The 18,326-nt window shown below is 42.8% G+C and overlaps 1 protein-coding gene across 4 annotated transcripts; it reads right to left on the bottom strand.

Moving 5' to 3' along the window:
• Positions 1 to 19: 19 nt before the first annotated feature.
• LOC134629466 (meiosis regulator and mRNA stability factor 1) lies at positions 20 to 15,902 on the bottom strand. 4 transcript variants are annotated; one of them, XM_063476804.1, is made up of 27 exons: positions 15,768 to 15,902; positions 15,001 to 15,203; positions 12,842 to 13,726; positions 12,516 to 12,678; positions 12,189 to 12,403; positions 11,779 to 11,896; positions 11,517 to 11,689; positions 10,662 to 11,180; positions 9,074 to 9,228; positions 8,804 to 8,965; positions 8,525 to 8,708; positions 8,210 to 8,388; positions 8,012 to 8,092; positions 7,638 to 7,877; positions 7,438 to 7,557; positions 7,160 to 7,338; positions 6,704 to 6,924; positions 6,455 to 6,597; positions 6,217 to 6,350; positions 5,856 to 6,058; positions 5,229 to 5,456; positions 4,646 to 4,885; positions 4,316 to 4,558; positions 3,698 to 3,758; positions 3,415 to 3,516; positions 2,983 to 3,153; positions 20 to 2,869 (listed from the first exon to the last, which is right to left on the bottom strand). In XM_063476804.1, the coding sequence occupies exons 2-27, from the start codon at positions 15,151 to 15,153 to the stop codon at positions 2,667 to 2,669; spliced, it is 5,475 nt and encodes a 1,824-aa protein (XP_063332874.1). In that variant the 5' UTR covers positions 15,154 to 15,203; positions 15,768 to 15,902; the 3' UTR covers positions 20 to 2,666. The 4 variants fall into 4 exon arrangements, with proteins under 4 accessions (XP_063332874.1, XP_063332876.1, XP_063332877.1 ...); XM_063476806.1 differs by having other exon boundaries at positions 8,804 to 8,962; XM_063476807.1 differs by having other exon boundaries at positions 10,662 to 10,796; positions 15,768 to 15,901.
• Positions 15,903 to 18,326: the final 2,424 nt, after the last annotated feature.

Below are 18,326 nucleotides of genomic sequence, written 5' to 3'. Positions count from 1 at the left end.
TAATGAGAAGAGGCAGAAATGATGCTTGTGAAATTTATTAACGCAAATCTTTTTTGGTCCCTTCAACAATGTGACTGTTACAGCAACTTTAGGTGCAGCACAGTGGTAAAACAGTGCAGTATGGGGAGGGGAGGGGGAAATTAGTTGGGCAGTTTAAAAAAAAAAAAAAAAAAAAAAAAAAGAAAGAAAAGAAAAAAAGAAGGTTAAAGGACACTGCTGAATAAATCAACTTCCTTTGAGAAGAAGAACAAATGTGCAACATTAAAGTTCAAAGTAAGACAAGGTGAGATACACAGGCAAAGAAGAAACTTGTTTAAACCACCATGCAAACGCCTCACATTCATTAAACCAAAACTATGCATAAGTGCATATGTTGACTGGTATAAGAGCCTTTCATTGATGTAACTGAATCAAAGTGAAAACTAAATAAAATCAGAGGTAGTTGTCACTGCAGTACACCGAGGAGTTGCTAGGGTTTGCTCAAATTCACTAAAAAGTAATGTCTTCATTTCTCGTACGCATTTTAAGCTCGTTTCTATCATTACCACTTCTAAATAATGATTTTGAACCAATGAGTCTTTAATCAAAGTGGCTTCCAGACAGTCAGCAAAACCCTGCAGGAGAGATAAACAATAACAGGCATAATTAAAATCATTTTGATTTGTATGTCAGACATTTTGGTGAGTTGTTAGGGGAAATCTTTCAATTCATGTCTGACAGAAAGACTCATGTTATGCTTCTAACACTGACTAAACAGGCAGAGAATGCAAACAAACTGATTAAATGGGCTGCTGCCCATTCTCTAAACTTTTCTCTGAACAAAAACAGCTTCAACCCTCTGACTTCAGTGGCACCCTGGTCGTGCTCGACGTCACAGGCAGTCAACATTGTTTGGTGGCAATTCAGTAGCCAGCAGCCTGGTAAATGCTCAAGACAAACGAAATTTGAGAAAACTAACCCACAACAGTAAGTTAAAACTGCTATTAAAGTGGGTGGGGAGGTAAAGATGGTGAGTCCTTTCAGCACCGGGGCCGATACAAACCATTGTAAAAGCCCGGCAGATTCCAGAGAGCCTCAGAGGGGCCTCTGTGTGCACATCAATCTGTTCAGGAGGCTTCCCAGAGCCCCCCATGCTGTTCCTCAAACCCATCACCTATCACCTTCTTTCCCTAAAAACTCAACTATTCAGTCTCATTAAAAATCATAAGCTCAGGAGTGCTCACCGCTCCCCTCAAGACCAAGTGGATCACCAGTGATACAGCGGCGACCAGCTCCAAGGTTAAAGCAACAAACCTTGAGCACTTAGAGTATACAGCAGCTGCACGGGGTGATGCCAACTCTGGGATCTAAACATCACGGTGGAAATAAAGACTGGTCTTAAAGAACGTCTTTACAATCCTTCTGTTTACGTCTGCTCCTCCTGGAATTACACCATGCATAAACTCAGTTATGCACAACATGCACATTTCACACCACCTACTCCAGTGTAAACCACACACACAGACAAAATACTAAAACAAACACACACACCCCGGCTGCTGACTAAAGACAAAGCTTAAGTCAGTTTCTGCTGCCTAAGCACGCTCATGGCTGAAATACTGAAGTGCCTTTTTTTTTTTTTTTTTTTTTAAATAACTTTTGAGGCCTTCGTTAGAGGCCCTGAAGACACAAGCCAAAGTCTTTGCTATAAATTAAGTGAACATACAACAATAAAAGTTCCAGAGAGCAGCGATTGTTGCAATACCAAAACTGTTCAAAGACCGACAGCTTCCATCAACACAGTCTAAACAGTTAAGACCTGGTTTCTCTTCAGTCCCAGCATTTAATTGTCACTCAATCCGCTACACATTTAAGCCAAACTCTTCTACCGGTGACCAAATACTCTACACAGTACAAAAAGGAACTGAAAACACTATGCTGAGGCTACTTCCTTACACAGACAAAATACAGAAGAATACCTGATTAAAAAGCAATTTCTTTAGAAATCTGAAAGAAACAAACAGGTGGATGCTTCAGCTGCTAGTTTGGGTCAACATATCTGGGGTTAGCTACAAAGAAAGTTCTAAATGAAATTTTATATCTTGGAGATAAAGCAAGGAAGTATTTATGAAGGTTTCTCAATGTGGTTCATTAACAAAAATCTCTTTAAAAACCTTCTGTCGTGTATTTTTGTAAACAGTGAATACCTACACTTCTTTGATGTAATACAGAAAACCTAGTTACTCATCCCCTGCATTTCTCCCATTGTTTTCTACCACTTTGTTCACAGTGACAACAAACTCAGCTCATTCACTGAAAGTGTTCGACACAATATGGCTCTAAACTGAAAATGCACATTCATGGATATTAATTGCCCTTGGGAGGAAACTAAACACACGTTAGAGCAGATGACATTTGGCAAATCACAGAATTGCAGAAAGTCTGCAAGAAGCAAATCAGTTTGGTGAACTTAGAAGACTGAACTGAAAAAACAAACCAAAAACAAACTAAAATGGCACAAATGTGATGACGAAGAATGCAGAATGCAACAGCCTGTTAGGACATAAAGGGTCAAGACCAATGCTCTTCTGTGTTATGTGTTTAGTGTAGCCGTTCAACTCTTTTATTTAGAGTTACACTGTATGTAAACTTGTATTGCTGTATGTGTATATATATATATGAGAGGATCAGAGGCCTGCTGTGAATGAGAAGTTGGCTGCTAATTTGATTCTACTACGTGAAGCTCTTCTGCTGGGACTGTCCATGGACAGGAGGGTCTTTGTGTCAGGTGCTGGTGGTGCTCTGGGGTCTGCAGAGTCATCTGTGCTGCCATCACGCTTTGCAGGTAGACCAGCTGTGACGTCTGCCGGTGCCACATGTTCACCACTCTCTGAAATGAATACAAACAAACAAGCTCACACTTAACTACAGATGGAAAAGGTGCAAATAAGACTGAGCCTTTTAATTTTATACCACAAAAATGGTATAAATCAGATGGACCACCTGTTGGTAGTGGAGGAGTTCTCTCCTCAAAGTGAATCAGATCCGCCTGCTGGACGACAACGGGGTCGGGGTGAAGCTGAGGCGACGGCAGGCAGGATGGAACAGGGCCACACAGCAGGTCCACTGGAGACGACAGACACAGCAGCTCTGACTCTGCAGCTGCATCAGCACCTGGAAGGTAAAACAAAATAAAATCAATTAAAAAGGCTGGCCAACACATGAGGTCTCAACAATAGCCAATCAAGAGGAGGAGAGGATGATGCAACATAAAAAACTAAAAACTGAAAAAAGGCATTGAGCTTTTTTCCCCATCATTTTTTTTTGTAAAGCTAAGAAAAAGCTTATTTCAGAACTCCTGATTTTCTTCAGTATATCTTTAAAGACTACAAAAACCTAACTAACTCTTGAGCAGTCATGTATGGCTTCCATTACCTGGACTCTGAGCTCCAGATGTTGCACTGCTAACCGGGCTGTCTCTCGGGCTCTCAGTGTTCTCCGGCTGGGGGCTGTTGGGAACTGAACAGCTTGGTTTTGCTACAACACACAGACAAAGCACTTTAATTACAATTTTCTTACAATGCACAGCCGCCATCTCATGAAATCACAACCCAAAAATCACCTTTTAGTTTGATCACTTCAGTCAGCGCAATGGAGCATGTCAGTAACCTAAAGTTCAATCTGAACTTTCAATGAGAAAGATTCCCAACACCTTTACCTTTCATATCGTTCTTCAAAACGATAATCCTCTTGTGACCGTGACCTTTGATCCAGATCACCTGATGAGAACAAATCAGATACTGAATGGTGAGAACTGATAGAAATGAACAATTATCACAAAAGTTCAGGACATTAACAAAAGCGATCAATAGAGAAAATGTTTAAGGGTTTATTTAGATCAGTGTTGCCCACACAAAGATTACTTGGGCTGGTTGTCCATGTCTATTATCAGCCACAAAAGTATATAAGGTTAAAAATATTTTCTACTATGAACACAACCATGTGCCATCCCTTTACTAGTGAACTGCTCTTCCTGTCTTGCATTCCCCCCCCACCCCCTTGCATTCAGTCCGAGTTCTGAACTCAGCTTAGTGAGTTCAGAACTCGGACTACTATCATCAGTAGGTGAAGCTGAATTCATCCACAAGGAGATTCTTGAGAGGGAGCTGAGTTTTTGAAGGAGAGAAACAAGTAAATAAAAGCTGTTTGGGAGTCCACACTCATATGCACACATAAGTCCATGTCACAAATAAGGTGCAAATCTGAATGAAAGACTGTTCATGTTTTAGAATGATTCCTTATAGAGGAGCTCCAGTCTCTACTGCAGTAACTATACCTGTGGAATCGCACTGAGCAGCTCATCAATGCTGGTGTACCCACAGAAACGTGGATCAAGGCTGCAGCCTGTGAATTTGTTGTACGCCCCCTGGAACTCAGTCAGGAAGATCTGGTTGTAATGGTAGGTGTGGAGCAGCGCGCGTACATTACGAGCAAACTGGTAAAGCCTGGTTAGCCTCACAAACTCTTCCCCATGACTGCTGGCAGCTTGAGTGGTATCATCAGTTTCCTCGTGGTACAGCTGTGAAAAGATGATGATTATAGATCAAGCACGGTAAAAATATTGAAAAGAATAATAATAATGATCAAAGAAAACTCTCGTACTCACCTCGACCAGGTATGGAAGGCTCTTAAGTAACTCGCTGAGAGAAAGGAACCCATATTCACATGGGTTTAGCGCAACTCCGTGAACGCTTAGGTAATACTGGCTCAGCTCCTCCACCTTCAAACCTTTGGTGACGTTCTCATCTTCTTGGGACATGAGCAGTGCCAGTAGCTGTGAGGTCAGAGAGCGCAGAGACTTCCTGTTGATCAGCTGCACTTCCCGACCATCCGCGCCATCTACCACCTTTTAAAAATGCATGTGCCTTAAGTTATATGAAATTAGACTTTTTACTGTTTACTGTGATTTTAAAAACTTTATAACCTCCAGGATGACTGACAGGACTTTTGTGCGAGACTTCATTTTGTGCGTCTAATAAACTGGCTAATTTATAATGAAGACAAAACCCCTGAGACAACAAATCTATTAATTTTATTTTTAGCAGACATGACCACATGCTTCTGCCTTTACAAAAAACATCTGACTGTCAAGTGAAGCTCTATTTTTATTATTTTATTAAACTAAGCAACAGTGAGCTTCTCAGCAGATAAATTTACACAGCTTCCCCTGGGGATGTTTTCTTCTTTACCTTGACAACATGGCAGAGTTTGGTCAGCAGAGCAGGCAGGGAGCTTGCGTCGTAGTCCTGCAGGCGTAGCCCGTAACCAAAGGTTTTGCTGTACTCTGTGAGCAGCTGGCTCACAGGCAGACTGGAGTTTTTCTGAGCCCGCAGCAACTTGACCAGCTGAGCTGCCAGAGCTTTGATACGTTCAACCTCAGTGAGAGACAGCACTTTCTCCTCACCGCACTCCAGCACCTGATGAAGGACAAGGGCATTAAATGGTAAGTTTGCTTTTCATGAAGACCAAGAGTCCCAGATATCATAATTATATTTACAAAGACAGTCCTATCCAAGCACTCAAGGGAGATGCAGGAAAAAGAAACCTGGCCTGATCCACTGACTGAAATCAAAAGGCACAAATCCTCTTAAGTGAAAAATAACCCCATGCCATTCGTTCCCAGAAGTCTCATCACCAAAGCAGCATCAGTTCACTGTGACTGATGCTGGCAAAACTTCTTATGCTGTGTACATACTGGAAGTAATTCGATCGTCGTGCATCGCCTTGAAGCTGCCAGTAAAAGTTTGTTTAAACTCCCTTGTAGCCGAGCACTGACGAGTGCACAAAAGCAAAAACCTACTGCATGCCACACTCACCATCAGGACATCAGGGATTGCCTCAAAGAGCTCAATGAGCTTGGTGAACCCATAGTGGCTGAGCTTACACTGGCGACCAAAGTGGTGGTGGTAAGTTGGTATAAACTTGCTGAAGGGCATTCGACAGTGAGGCTGGTGGCGAAGCAGGTCCACCACCTCCTTCCCAAACTGCTTGGTACGCTCCAGTTCTTCCATAGTACGCTCTAGTAAAGAAAAAAAGAAAACGACCAAAATGAAATGCATCATTAAAATAAAATAAGGTTTCTCTGGTTAACAGTTTCTGCAGGTAAGTAGATCCTTTTTAAACTCAAGTCTAATGTGCTTTTAAATTCTACTTCCAAATTGACAGTTATGCGCTCACCCCTCTTAGGAACTGAGATGACTGTGTCGGTGGGCTGTTGTGTGATGGTGATGGTGGTGTCAGGGATCTCCGTCAGCAGATCCATCAAGTCACATATCCCATAGTCAGTTACTCTCCAGTCTCTGGAGAAGCACCTGATTCACAAAAGAATGCATTACAGCACCCACAACACTAATAATTCAAACAGTTTTTCCGCTCCTATGAAACTAACACACGTGTCCTATTTATGCTTAATTACCAATGGTATGCCTGCATGAAGTCCTTGATTGCCACTTGTTTGCTGGCTTGAAACTTAAGCAGTTTAAGCAGGTCTTGGGTGAAGCGTTTAACTTGAGCTCGGTGAGTTAGAGTCAGTAAACGCTTTGTACCCATACCCAAGATCTGTTGGTTAGGAAAATTAAAAACGCATAAAATAAACAAAGACAACATGAACAAATACATTTGTTCAATCGGAAGATCATCACTGGGTGGTCCTCATTAAAAGTACCTGCAGAACATGTGGCACAGCCTCGAGGAGCTCCAGCAGCTTAGAGAAGCCATAGTCGGAGACGCGGCACTGCTTGGCAAAGTGATGATGATATGAGGGAATGAATTTGCTGATTGGCATGATGCATGACGGCTGACTTTTTAAGAGGTCAATAATCTCTCGGCTAAACTGGATGAGCTGTGGATTGCCGACTGGACTCTTGCAGCGTTGAATCCATGGCTCTGTGTGACAATTAAAAAAAAAAAAAAAAAAATTGTTAAGGTAAAATGGGCTGCCTGAGCTAAACGCAAACTGTCTGATAACTTTACAAGAACTCATATCAGATGGTTAAAGAGTTTAAAACAAAACAAAAAAACCAACAAAAAACAAAAACACACCCAAGATGAGAGGTCTGAACAGCACTATGGAGAATGAAAATGAAACTCCAATAAAAACCAGACTTGTAAATGTACCTACCAGAGTTTGGCGCCGGAGGTTTATTGTTGATCCACTTGATGACTTTGAAACCATTTTGAGCTGTGACTACTGTGATACTGGGAACACAGGTGACGAGGTGCTCCAGAGGAACACCACCTTCCAGTGACTCATTGCCAAGCTGAAGTGGTCTGAATTTTGCTGCATAACAGTCTGGAAAACTAAATGGAAACTAAACTTTTTAATAACTTTATAATGATGGAAAATATACTCTAACATTAAAAATGCGTACACGTAAGAGGTAATAAACCAGTTCTTACCTGAGGAGTGGAAGTGTGCCCTGATGTGACTGCAACAGACTGTGGACCTCTGAGGCTAGTGTGCTCAGAGACATCACAACAAATGGGATCTTATAGGAATCAGGGTCAAAGTCGGCCTCACTGCAAAAAAAAGAACAACAGTCAATGATGGGAAAAGGTCAACTTACGCTACAATATAAAGGTTTCGAACTGTTGTATACCTGAAGTCCTGCAGTGAATAGTGCTGTCTGCAGACAGGCTCATGGTACTCCAACTCCTCAAACACAACAGGACTCCCACTTGCTGAGGAGGAGCCCTCCTGGGATTGGGAAGATCCCAGTGGACTCTGACGTATTTGGCTGTTGGACAGAAGGCACACAAACCTTGAGCCTCCCTGCTCCCGCACTGCAACCAGCTCTGGGAGCCGATACAGATCGCCAACCACGAGCTTACGGGAATATCTGGAGAGAGCAGTGCAGAGTTGGAGTATATACTTTTACTACAGTTTTTGCCATCTCATTTTTTGAATGCTATACTCAAACACCAAATGTGTATGCAAAAAATCAGACAATAATGAGTTTAGAAAGATACTGACTTTTTCTCATAAATCTCAGTGAACTTGAAAAGAGGAAGGCAACTGGCAGGAGCATCTTGAAGAATGGAGATTATCTCTGGGCTATAAAATAACAACCACAAATGTCACCATGATAGACCAAACAACAATTTAAATTTTAAAATTTCACAATGTAACCAACATATTAAAGCTCCAAAGTAAACTATATATAAACTGTACCTGAGCATGGCAAGAGATTTGTTGCTGCCACCGGTGATCAGAGACACCTGAATGCGTTTGCCTCCGATCTTGTAACGGTGTAGGCCGCTGACTGCACTAATGGCCTGCTGCAGGGACATCATCTGAATTGTGGCCTTCAGCTGGTAGTCAGTGTGGGGGCTAAGCTCCACACTTTTTACCTAAACAAAACAAGTTATACCACAAAGTGATTTTGGGAGGAAAGGGCAAGTAAAACAAATAGAAACTACTTAGATGTGAGCAGAACACCGAGATATGTATTGCATGAAATATTGGCATAATTTGACTACGCTTTACCCTTCCGTATCGGGAGAATGTGTCATTTAAAGTTTGCTGCAGATCCTTGCGAGACATTCTGTAGTCCAGGTTGGCAACCTGGATCTCTGCTCCCTCTGAGAAAGGCTCAGAAGCTTCAGGACAAGGGCTACGAGGGGCAGCAATCAGAGGTGAGGAACGGCTGGATAGGCAAGGGGATGCACTCCTTATGTTAGAGAATGGAGAGATGCAATAAAAACATAATTAAAATTACATTTATCATTATGCATGGTTTGTAATTTGCATGCAGCAGTAGGTAACCTGGAAGACCAGGAGCCCTGAGATAAGACGAGGGGGCTGAAGCTTCTGTGTAGGTTCAACTTGCTGAAGGCGGAGGGTGTGCTAATCTGGAACTCCCCTGAGTTCCTGTCCACTTGGTCAACAGGGGATTCAGTTGCACTTTGAGGGCTGGAGTCCTCTCTGCTATACAGAAAGACGAACAATAGAGACATGCAGATAAACAACATGACGCAAACATGACAAACATTTTATTTTCAGTTGAAAATTTATTCCCGCCATCTCTGTGTGTACCTCTGGCTGTAGATGGATTCTACAGTGAGCCCAGGCTTAGTTAGTTGCTCCAGTGCTCCAACCTCACCATTATTCTGGGTCGAAGAGGAGGCAGCACATCCCTTTTCCAAGTGCTGAAAGTTCATTCTGGCCTTCCCCTCCAAACTGCCCAGCTCCTGGATCAAGCAGGGAAGGCAGAAGTTAAGTTGTAGATATTGACCTGCTAGATAATGGTCGTATCCATCCTGTCCATGTGTGGAACAGGATGGTCAAGCGATTAGTTCAAGTTGTTACAAAATACGAATACAAGCAGAACAGAGAAACTCAGAAAAGACCAAGGACTGCTGTTTAACTAGGGATGTACATTCAAAATGCCAAAGAAAGGAAGAACTGTTTTACCGTAGAGCTCATTTTCAGGGAATTTCCTGCATATTAAAAACAATAATAATAATAATAATTTATAATTAACAAAAGGGTTTTAGATTGGCACCAAAGAAAATCTCCAGGACTATGATCAAATATTTTAGACTTTTTTTTTTTTTTTTTTTTATTTCTCTCCAGATTACAATATATTTTTGTTAATCAAACAGAAATTTCATAGACGTCAGTTAAGTAACGTAACTATGTAACTGTGCTTGCTTATGTTCTAAACTCACCAAGGGCCCATACTGAGCCAAGGAAAACTCTTATTTTTTAATTAACTTGACTGCATTAAAGGGTGTAACACTGTAAATTGCTCTGGTATAAAAGGAATACTGAGACAGTTTTCAAACTTTTCTGCTACTTGCCCTCGCAGGAATGAGAACAGCACACTATACTTATAAATGTTTAATGACCACGATAAAAGAACGCTATGATGAAAATACTGTGGTAGTCTCATAGTGTTTCTTTGTTTTATTGTGAGCCTCAAATATAAAAACCTCTAAGGCTTTATATAAAAAAGCCCAAAAAACTAACAAGAAAAAACAACAACTAGGCTTTAATGTTTTCTTTCAATTTTGGTGCTTAAAGAGAAATTTTAAATTACAACTTCTCCTTACTGTTTAACTACAAAGAGACTTAAATGTCCATCCCTAGTTAATTTATGGGTCAGCTTTTTTCCCCCGTTTGTCACACTGGTTACAAACAAACCAGAAAAAGACAAACCAAATCAGCCACTAGAGGTCATTTTTAGTCATAGTAGAAATCAGCACTGTCCAAATTTCTCCAAAATAAATTCATTAATTTGAAAAATAGAAAAGAAAAAAAGAGCTTATAGCGGCACATAAAGCAGAACCTGGACAAAACACACAAAATGGTAGCTCACAAACTACATCAGCCCTGATATACTGAGCAAAACCACAGACACAAAGCTATATGGCATTCATGCATTACCACGATGACTGACGAGCAGGAGAGTAGCAGATTAATGAAGGACAAGCAACACATATGACATGCTACAAGCTATCGCAGGCAAATGGCAGGAGCTAACAGTTACAAGCTGTTAGTCAAAGCAGCAATTAGAAGGTCACTGGGGGGAGGAGAAGCTACAGTGATTTACAAAGCAGCCCAGACAAAGAGAGATGGCAATGGAGGCTGAGGGGAAGCAGGCACAGATGAGTCTGCTGACCTGATGGGGCTTGGCTGGAGCACCACCGGGAGGCCCACTGCAACCCCTCCTGGGGCTATAGGGCCTTTCAGCCACCGGACCAGGGGTGTGGCAGGGGCGGGTTGCTCGCCGTGGCCTTCTGGGTGACCTGGGTGTCTCCAGGGGCAGAAAAGAGAAGGAGGCTATAGATGGGGGAGGGCCGAACATTGAATCCTGGGTTTGAGAGGTCCGGGCCAGAGTCTGAGGCAAGTGATGGGGCTGAGAACGAAGCTCAGACTCAGGACTTGCATCGTCTCTGGGCCGCGGGGAGAAGGAGAGGCTGATTCTGTGGCCAAACACATCCTCATTTTCCATTCGCTTGCGGGCACGTGTAGCTGCCTCAGGGCTGCCAAAGCGGAGGACTGCTGTGCCCTGGGACACACCAAGTACTCTGCCGCCACAGTTGTCTGACAGCCGGCGGAGCCTGAGCTTCACAGCGTTCCGCATGTTCTTGTCACAGTTGAGAGGGAGGTTGTGCACATAGAGGAGGTTGAAACTGGGCTGAAGGAGGGGAGGAAAAGACACCGCGGCTGTCTGGTTTGTATTATTTACACTCAGAAAATAAAACGTTTATTTATTTATTTTTACTTGGGAAAAACAAGTGGGAATGGCCGACAATATTAAAGATTAGTAACAATGATTTCCAATTCCCACTATTTGATGAGTAACTGTCAATCGTGTGTGAAATTCATTCCAGCTGCATCACTCTTCACATTTGGCAAGTTTACCTTTAAACGAGATTGTCCTTCGTTAATTTTGTTAGTGTATACTTACCTTAATAAGAGGACAGTTTAAAAAGTACTCTTAAAACCTTAATGAAGCATTTATGAGGCCTACCTGCGCTTTGACAAGCATGCGTGGTGGCAGATCTGCTGTTATCTCCTGAAAGGGCACATGGCTGTTGGCATGCTGCAGTAGAGCTGAAGATGTATGGCTGCCATGAACCAGGATTACATGGAAACCATGGCGATGACGCAGGTCACTCAACTCGCTTGCAAAATTCACATCAGCTGTTAATAAAAAGGTGACCTGTGTTATCATAAATGTATGTGTGGTAACATGGCTGTAGTTCATTACAGGTAATCAGAGGTGAACTTACAGGATACCAGTACAACAGTTGCAGGTGCAGTGTGCGTCTCAGCAAAGCGCCGTAGGCTCTGACGAAGTTTGTCATCTGCAGCATTCTTGGCTGTGGCATTAATATGTGCAACAGTAACCTGTAAAAGTACAATTATTAAGCGTCTGAATTATTCCTCCTTTTAGGCAGTGACTGAATACACACTCAACAAACTGTATGGATATTTTAAAAGTGCGTGATGTGTTAAGACAAAAATCACAAGCTGATCACTTAAGCTAAAAATACTGAACGCACTACTTTTTTTAACCTCTCCAGGACAAGCTATACTTAATGTTATATAACCAATTACCAGCATGAAGAGGACTCAGTATTTGTATTGTCATAATTAGGGTAATTTCAAACTGCTTTTATTGCTTGAATATTACTGATACCTGGCAGTTGTTGAGCTCTTGGATGACAGCTTTACTCTCCTTGCTAATATCACAAACGCAAATGAATTCTGCCTCACGATGACCCTGGAAGAAGCGGTTGCGAATTCGTTGGACCACAGCTCCAGCAGAGCGTCCACTGGGGACACTGCAGTTCTCAATGTCCCAAAAGACCCCGACCGGAGGGATGTTCTCGGGACCAGTACCCTCTGGTGATCCTAGCAAAACGATCATTTTAAAGCACGCTCAGGTTTCTTGGAAGTTTATAGTTAATAAAATGAGTTCAGTTTTGTTGCCGATTTGTACTGCTGTATTACTGACTCCACTAACCATATTTCTGTCCAGTCTTGCCAAGACTGGTTGATGGCATGAGCATTTTGCCATCGGAGAAGGAGCCACAGCCATTACAAATAGGAATAGGAATAGGAGCAGTCTGAGGAATAGGAACACTTGGGTGCACCTTGTCGGACTCTGCCATCAGACCATTCATAGGCTGCAAAAGGGTACAAATTCAAGACGCTCAAACACACAAAAAAGCAAAAGCAAGGAATATGCAAAGCGATAAAAGCTTAAATACACATGATTCAGCTCAACATTTTGTAAAAAATACCTGCATCTTTAGGCCACACAAATTGAATGAAGAGAGATTAACCAACCTTCAATAAGCACTCCTGACAGTAGTGTGCCCCCTTCACACAAACAGTGCGTTCAACATTTAGGTGCATAGGATTAGAGAAGAAGTGTGCTGAAGTGGCTGTAGTAGTGATGGTGCTGGTGCTTGGGTGACCACCGAGTATACTTCCTTGGGATCTTCTGGCTGATGCGCTGCAGTCCACACCGCATGTGTAAAAGCCAGAAGAGGTCAGGCAAGAGCCATGCAAGCTAGCAGGTAGAGAGGAAACGGAGGGGAGAGAGGATGCCATCGGTGCTGAAGAGGGAAAGAGGCTGGCTTGACTGAAAGAAAGAGGTACAGCTGGGTAGGTGTGGAGAAGCCCTGAGCAGCAGGGGAGGTAGGGATGTGATGAAATAGGTTGAGAGGTAGCAACAGAAGAGGACAGCTGAGGTTTGCAACCAAGACTGAATAAAGGATCAAAAGCTTCACCTCCAGTGCCACAGCTAAATTTATGTTTATACTGATGAACAGATGAGGCTACAGAACAAGGCCCGGACCTACTAGTACTGATCGGTGCTCCCAGAGACCCTGGGGCCATATAAAGCGAAACAACTCCTGTAGCATTGCTGCCGCTACCAACAACACCTCTGCCACCCAACAACCCAAAGCCATCTGTGTTGTTGTAGTCACAGTGCTCGCAAATGCTTACTTTGGGGCTAGCCCCCTCTTGTTGCTGATGAGGTGGTGGCTGTTGTTGGAGGGAGTCTTGTGCAAACTGAGGGGGAGGCGGCGGCAAGCAGGGAGGAGGCAAAGGGAGAGAGGACAGAGAGAAGGGCTGGGATAACTGGGAAGAGGAAGTATGGTGCAGTGGTGGAGGAGGGACATCTTTCAAATCCAGTACAGCCTTTCTGTTGTCCATGTGATTGCTCTGAATAAGAAGAAAAAAAAAGAAAAAAAAAAATCACTTCACATTAGATCTGTGAATTTCTTGTGACTTCGCAAAGCCATAAAAAAGACATATACATGAATTAAAAATATAAATAAAAGATTACGATATTTTTTAAAAAAAACATCTAAAAAAAGAGATCAACAAGCAAAATGTTATTATTGGAAAAGGACAAGCTGAGTAAATACAAGATGAACTTTTTAAATGATTATTTTTATTCAGAGAAAAAAGTTATCTAATGCTACCAGGCCCTATGTGAAAAGGCAACTGTCCCCCTTCTTAAATTAACTGATTAACCACATGTTTTGGAAAGCTGAATTCAGTTTCACTAGCCAGAGTCATGCCTGATTATTCTCAGGTCAGATGAATTGGCAAATTCCTCAAATAGAGCATGTCCGACAAAGCCTAGTAAGAAACTAGATCTCAAACTTAGAACAGTGGTGAAACTTCCCAGGAGTGGCAAGCCTCCCCAAATTATGCCTTGACCCAGCATGTATAAAAACAAACAAACTGCAGGCCTCATTTGCATCAGTTAAAGTTACAGACATAAAACTATCAGCATTTTATAAAAAAAAAAGATAATATCAAAGGTGTGATGGCCCGGGGCTTCTTTGCTGCTTCAGGACATGGATGACTAGATGTAATTGACAGAAAGTCCTGAATGAGAATGTTTGTGCTCTGAAGTTCAAGTTTACTTGTTTTATGCAACAGGACAATGATCCAGAACATGGTAGTGAATCCACCTCTAAATGGCTCAAAGGTTTTGGAGTGGGCTATATAAAGCCTATATTTAAATTCAATTTAGATTTTTTGGCATGACCTTAAACAGCCACCAATGGTTGAATTAAAACAATTCTGCTACAGAAGAGTGGGACAAAATTTCTCCACAGTGATGCATCTCATTCCCAGTAAAGTGTTATCCACAAACACTTTACTGCTGCTCTTGCTGGCAAGGGTGGCACATAGGGCCTGGTAGGTTAGCTACCTTTTTCCTCACTTAATAAATTAACTCCTCATTTTAAACATTGCATTTTGTATTTACTGTTATCTTTATCCAATATTACAATTTGTTAGATCTGAAACATTTAAGTGTGACAACTATTTTTGTAAGGGGGTAAATAACACTGCGCAGCAAAAAAAAAGTTTACATTAATGGTTTGATAACATACCTGAAATATTTTCATTTTAATCTCTCATTTAGAAAACAGTTCAGTTTCTTCATTAAGCTCCATATGTCTGCACTGATAAATACATACTTTGTCTGTCTGATGAGGGGAGCTCGTCTCATGTGCGGAGAAGCAGTCCTTGAGCTTCCATAGCAGGGTTGAAGCCTCTGTTTCGGTGTGACCGAGCCATGGGAAGGATCTAGCGCCACATGTTGATCTTTCCTTTCCCAGTCCTTCCATCATACGAACCACAGGAGTCTTTCACCATACTTGCATCTCTCTTCTCTCTCATGCTTTCCCAAAGAAACGAAAGTTAAAAAAGTTTACTACAGTCATGTTGAATAATTCCCATATGCGACGTTGACACCGTGGTTAAAGTTCGTACCAACTCATTTATGATGACACAGATCGCAGGTGACTAACCGTGAGCCTGACAGCACAGCTTCAAAACATTACAGATAAATAAAAGGGTCATCTCCAACCCCAAACCTTTACAAATTCGACGGTTTTAACAGTTCCTCTTAGGCTAATGTCAGAAGCGAAGCAGTATGTAAACTAACCGATAAGATGATAACTTAGCTCAAGCTAGCTAACGTTACTTTCATTTAATTTACTCGTTGGCTACGTCGGAACTGGCCTGCTAAGCCAACTAGTCTCACTACCTAAATCTAGCCATTAAAAATAGGAACTTAATGGCTTGTCTTTAGCTATTTAAGCTAACAACTGGGTATTAATCTTTAGCTTGTTTGAGCGCACCTGCACATAGTTGCTCCCACAAGCTATCCTTCGAGATCCTTACGAGAGAATTGATACTGTTCGGTAACAGCGAGGTAATGCCAAACAAGCTGATTATTTACCTGAGAAGCTCGCGTCTTCTACATCTTCCTCAAAGGACCATTCCCTATCTATCTCCCTAGAAACGCGCACCTTTTTGTAACCTACTTCTGCCGGAAAGCAATTACTGCTGTCGTAAAATGTGTTCCTATTGTCTGAATCTGGCCGTTTCTCAATACTCAAGTACGCAAGTCCGTACTCGCGTTCTTGCTAGTCCGTACTTCGTAAGTTCACGCGGGAGTCTGGACTTCCCGAGAACGTCCTTGATGATCTCAGCTCCAGTTTTTACTGCCATCCCCTCTTAATTTAACTGCGATTAATATTTGCAATGGAAATTAGACATGGTATAAGAAAGTAAACATGATGTAGTATATTTCAGATAGTTGTAGAATTTTTATTTTTTCATTTTTAAAAAAAGTATTTTAAGCACTTTGGCAAAATTCGCTTTTACATATGATTTGTTTCATAATGTCTAATAAGCTTCACACAGTTAAGCAAAATCACTACATGACAGAAACACAAGCTTGATCTCTCTTAATAAAAATAGTGTATAGGCACAATGGTAACAAACAGGTCTCATGTTAGAATGCTTTTATTATTATTTTAGTAGACACTCAAAACTTACAATAGGCTGCTGGGATTTGGAAGACAATTGAACAAATATTTAAAACATAATTTGATCATCTCTGGAGCAGCCTTCAGGATCATCACATCTTAATATGCTGTTTCCACTCCCGGTGAAAATGTTTCCTCCTCAATTAAAAATATTTTTAATGTTTAATTCAGAGTCTGCAAAGTAAGAACGGCACATTTTCCATCAGGGGATATGACAGGTGAAATATTCAGTTCAAAATATACTGTAAGCTCTTCAAGTAAGACTTAAAAATTAAATAAAACGTCCAGTTATGAAGCTTAAGTTTAATTTCAGCCAAACCAGTTTGCTCAGGAACAAATAAAACACAGAAATAAGCCAAACATTAAGATTTAGAAATGATCTAAGTGGGAGATGAGTGGATGATGGGGTGGGTGCAGTTTTCTCTGTGGTGGGGTCGGGTGGGCTGCCCCGGGCTCTGTGGGGCCGGGCAGCGCTGCTGAATTGGGCCCCGGTCCGGATGGGCCTGGGCCCCCTTGCCCTGGTGGGTTCCAGAGTGTGGGGGTGCCTACTGGGGTCAGCGGAGGAGTTGGCCTCCTTCCCTCCCCATCTCCAGCTGCCTCCCTCTTCCCGCTCCACCACAATCACCCACACATGCAGGGCCTTGGGGTGAAGGTGTGTCACCAGGGTGCAGGGGAGGCATCCCCCCCTCTGTCCCCTTCTGGCTGCCTGTGCCTCAATTTCATCCCACAACTTAGACATTCACATTACTCACACTCTCATAACACATACATATAGGACCTTGGGGGTGGGCACGCTACACGGCATCCAGAAGACTGTCAGGGTGTACAACCTCACCTCTGGCGCCATTGCCCACCTCTCAATTTTAAATACACGTATACATTGAGGGCTCTCCGGAGGGGCTATACGCTTACCTGCTGCTCTCTGGCAGGCAGCTCCATGCCCTCCTGGGATTTAAATGCACCTTAGAACACACATGCATCAACACCACATACGAGCGGGCGGAGGGAGGTTTGGAGTCTTCACACACCCCTGTTCTCTGTTGCCTGTTGGGGCGGGGGGCTGGGAGGAGGAGTTGGCCGTCCGATTGGGGTCTGGAATGTGGGGCCTCCCTGCTGCTGCGGAGTCGGGGAGGTCTGCTTCTCTCCACCCCAGGGAAAAGGGTAACACTACCTGGGTCTGGGTGCAATTTCCCCCTCTTGGGGCAAGGGTACCTAGACCTGGGGTATAGAGTACGTTTGGGGAGTGTGACTGTGTGTACAGTGTCTATTTATGTCTGTCTCCACATTGGGTGAGTGCTGAGTATTTGCATATGAGAGCATGAGGGTGGGAATGGATGTTTGTATTTGTGTGTGCCTGTTTGTCTGTCTCTATATGTCAGGTCGGGTATCAGACGCCACCTCTCTAGGGACATCTCAGGCCCTCCAAGGTATGGAGGCCTCTCTCCCCCCACTACTCTCCCTGCCAGTGGCAGACGCCCTCAGACATCGGTGCATTGGTGGTTCTTGGTGTCTGGGAATGGGCGCTCAGGTATGCACCGCCTCACTCCTGGTGGCTGCTTGTCGGGGCCTGGAGCCTGGGGCTCACTCGGGCCCCTTCGGGGGGTGGAGTGCCCTCAGCCTCTGGGCCTAGGGCTCGGCCCACTCTGGCACAGCTGGCTGCCGGCGGACACGTCACTGCAACCCCCCCTGGCTTCTGCTCCGCAGCTGCTGGGTGACCCCTCATCTGGGGCTACCTCAAAGCACATTGTGCACTGTTAATCTTACGTGCTGCACAATAATATTCAATATTATAATATAATATACACATAGATTATCGCGATGATGTTGTTTATTATATTGCTCTCTTTTTTTGCTTGTTTTCTCTTTTTTCTTTCTCAACAGGTGATCCAGGTGATTGATATATATATATATATATATATATATATATATATATATATATATATATATATATATATATATATATATAT

The sequence above is a fragment of the Pelmatolapia mariae genome, linkage group LG6 (assembly GCF_036321145.2).
Source record: "Pelmatolapia mariae isolate MD_Pm_ZW linkage group LG6, Pm_UMD_F_2, whole genome shotgun sequence".
Taxonomy (NCBI): domain Eukaryota; kingdom Metazoa; phylum Chordata; class Actinopteri; order Cichliformes; family Cichlidae; genus Pelmatolapia; species Pelmatolapia mariae.
The sequence above is the reverse complement of the archived record's forward strand: the minus strand, read 5'-3'. Positions and strand labels throughout refer to the sequence as shown.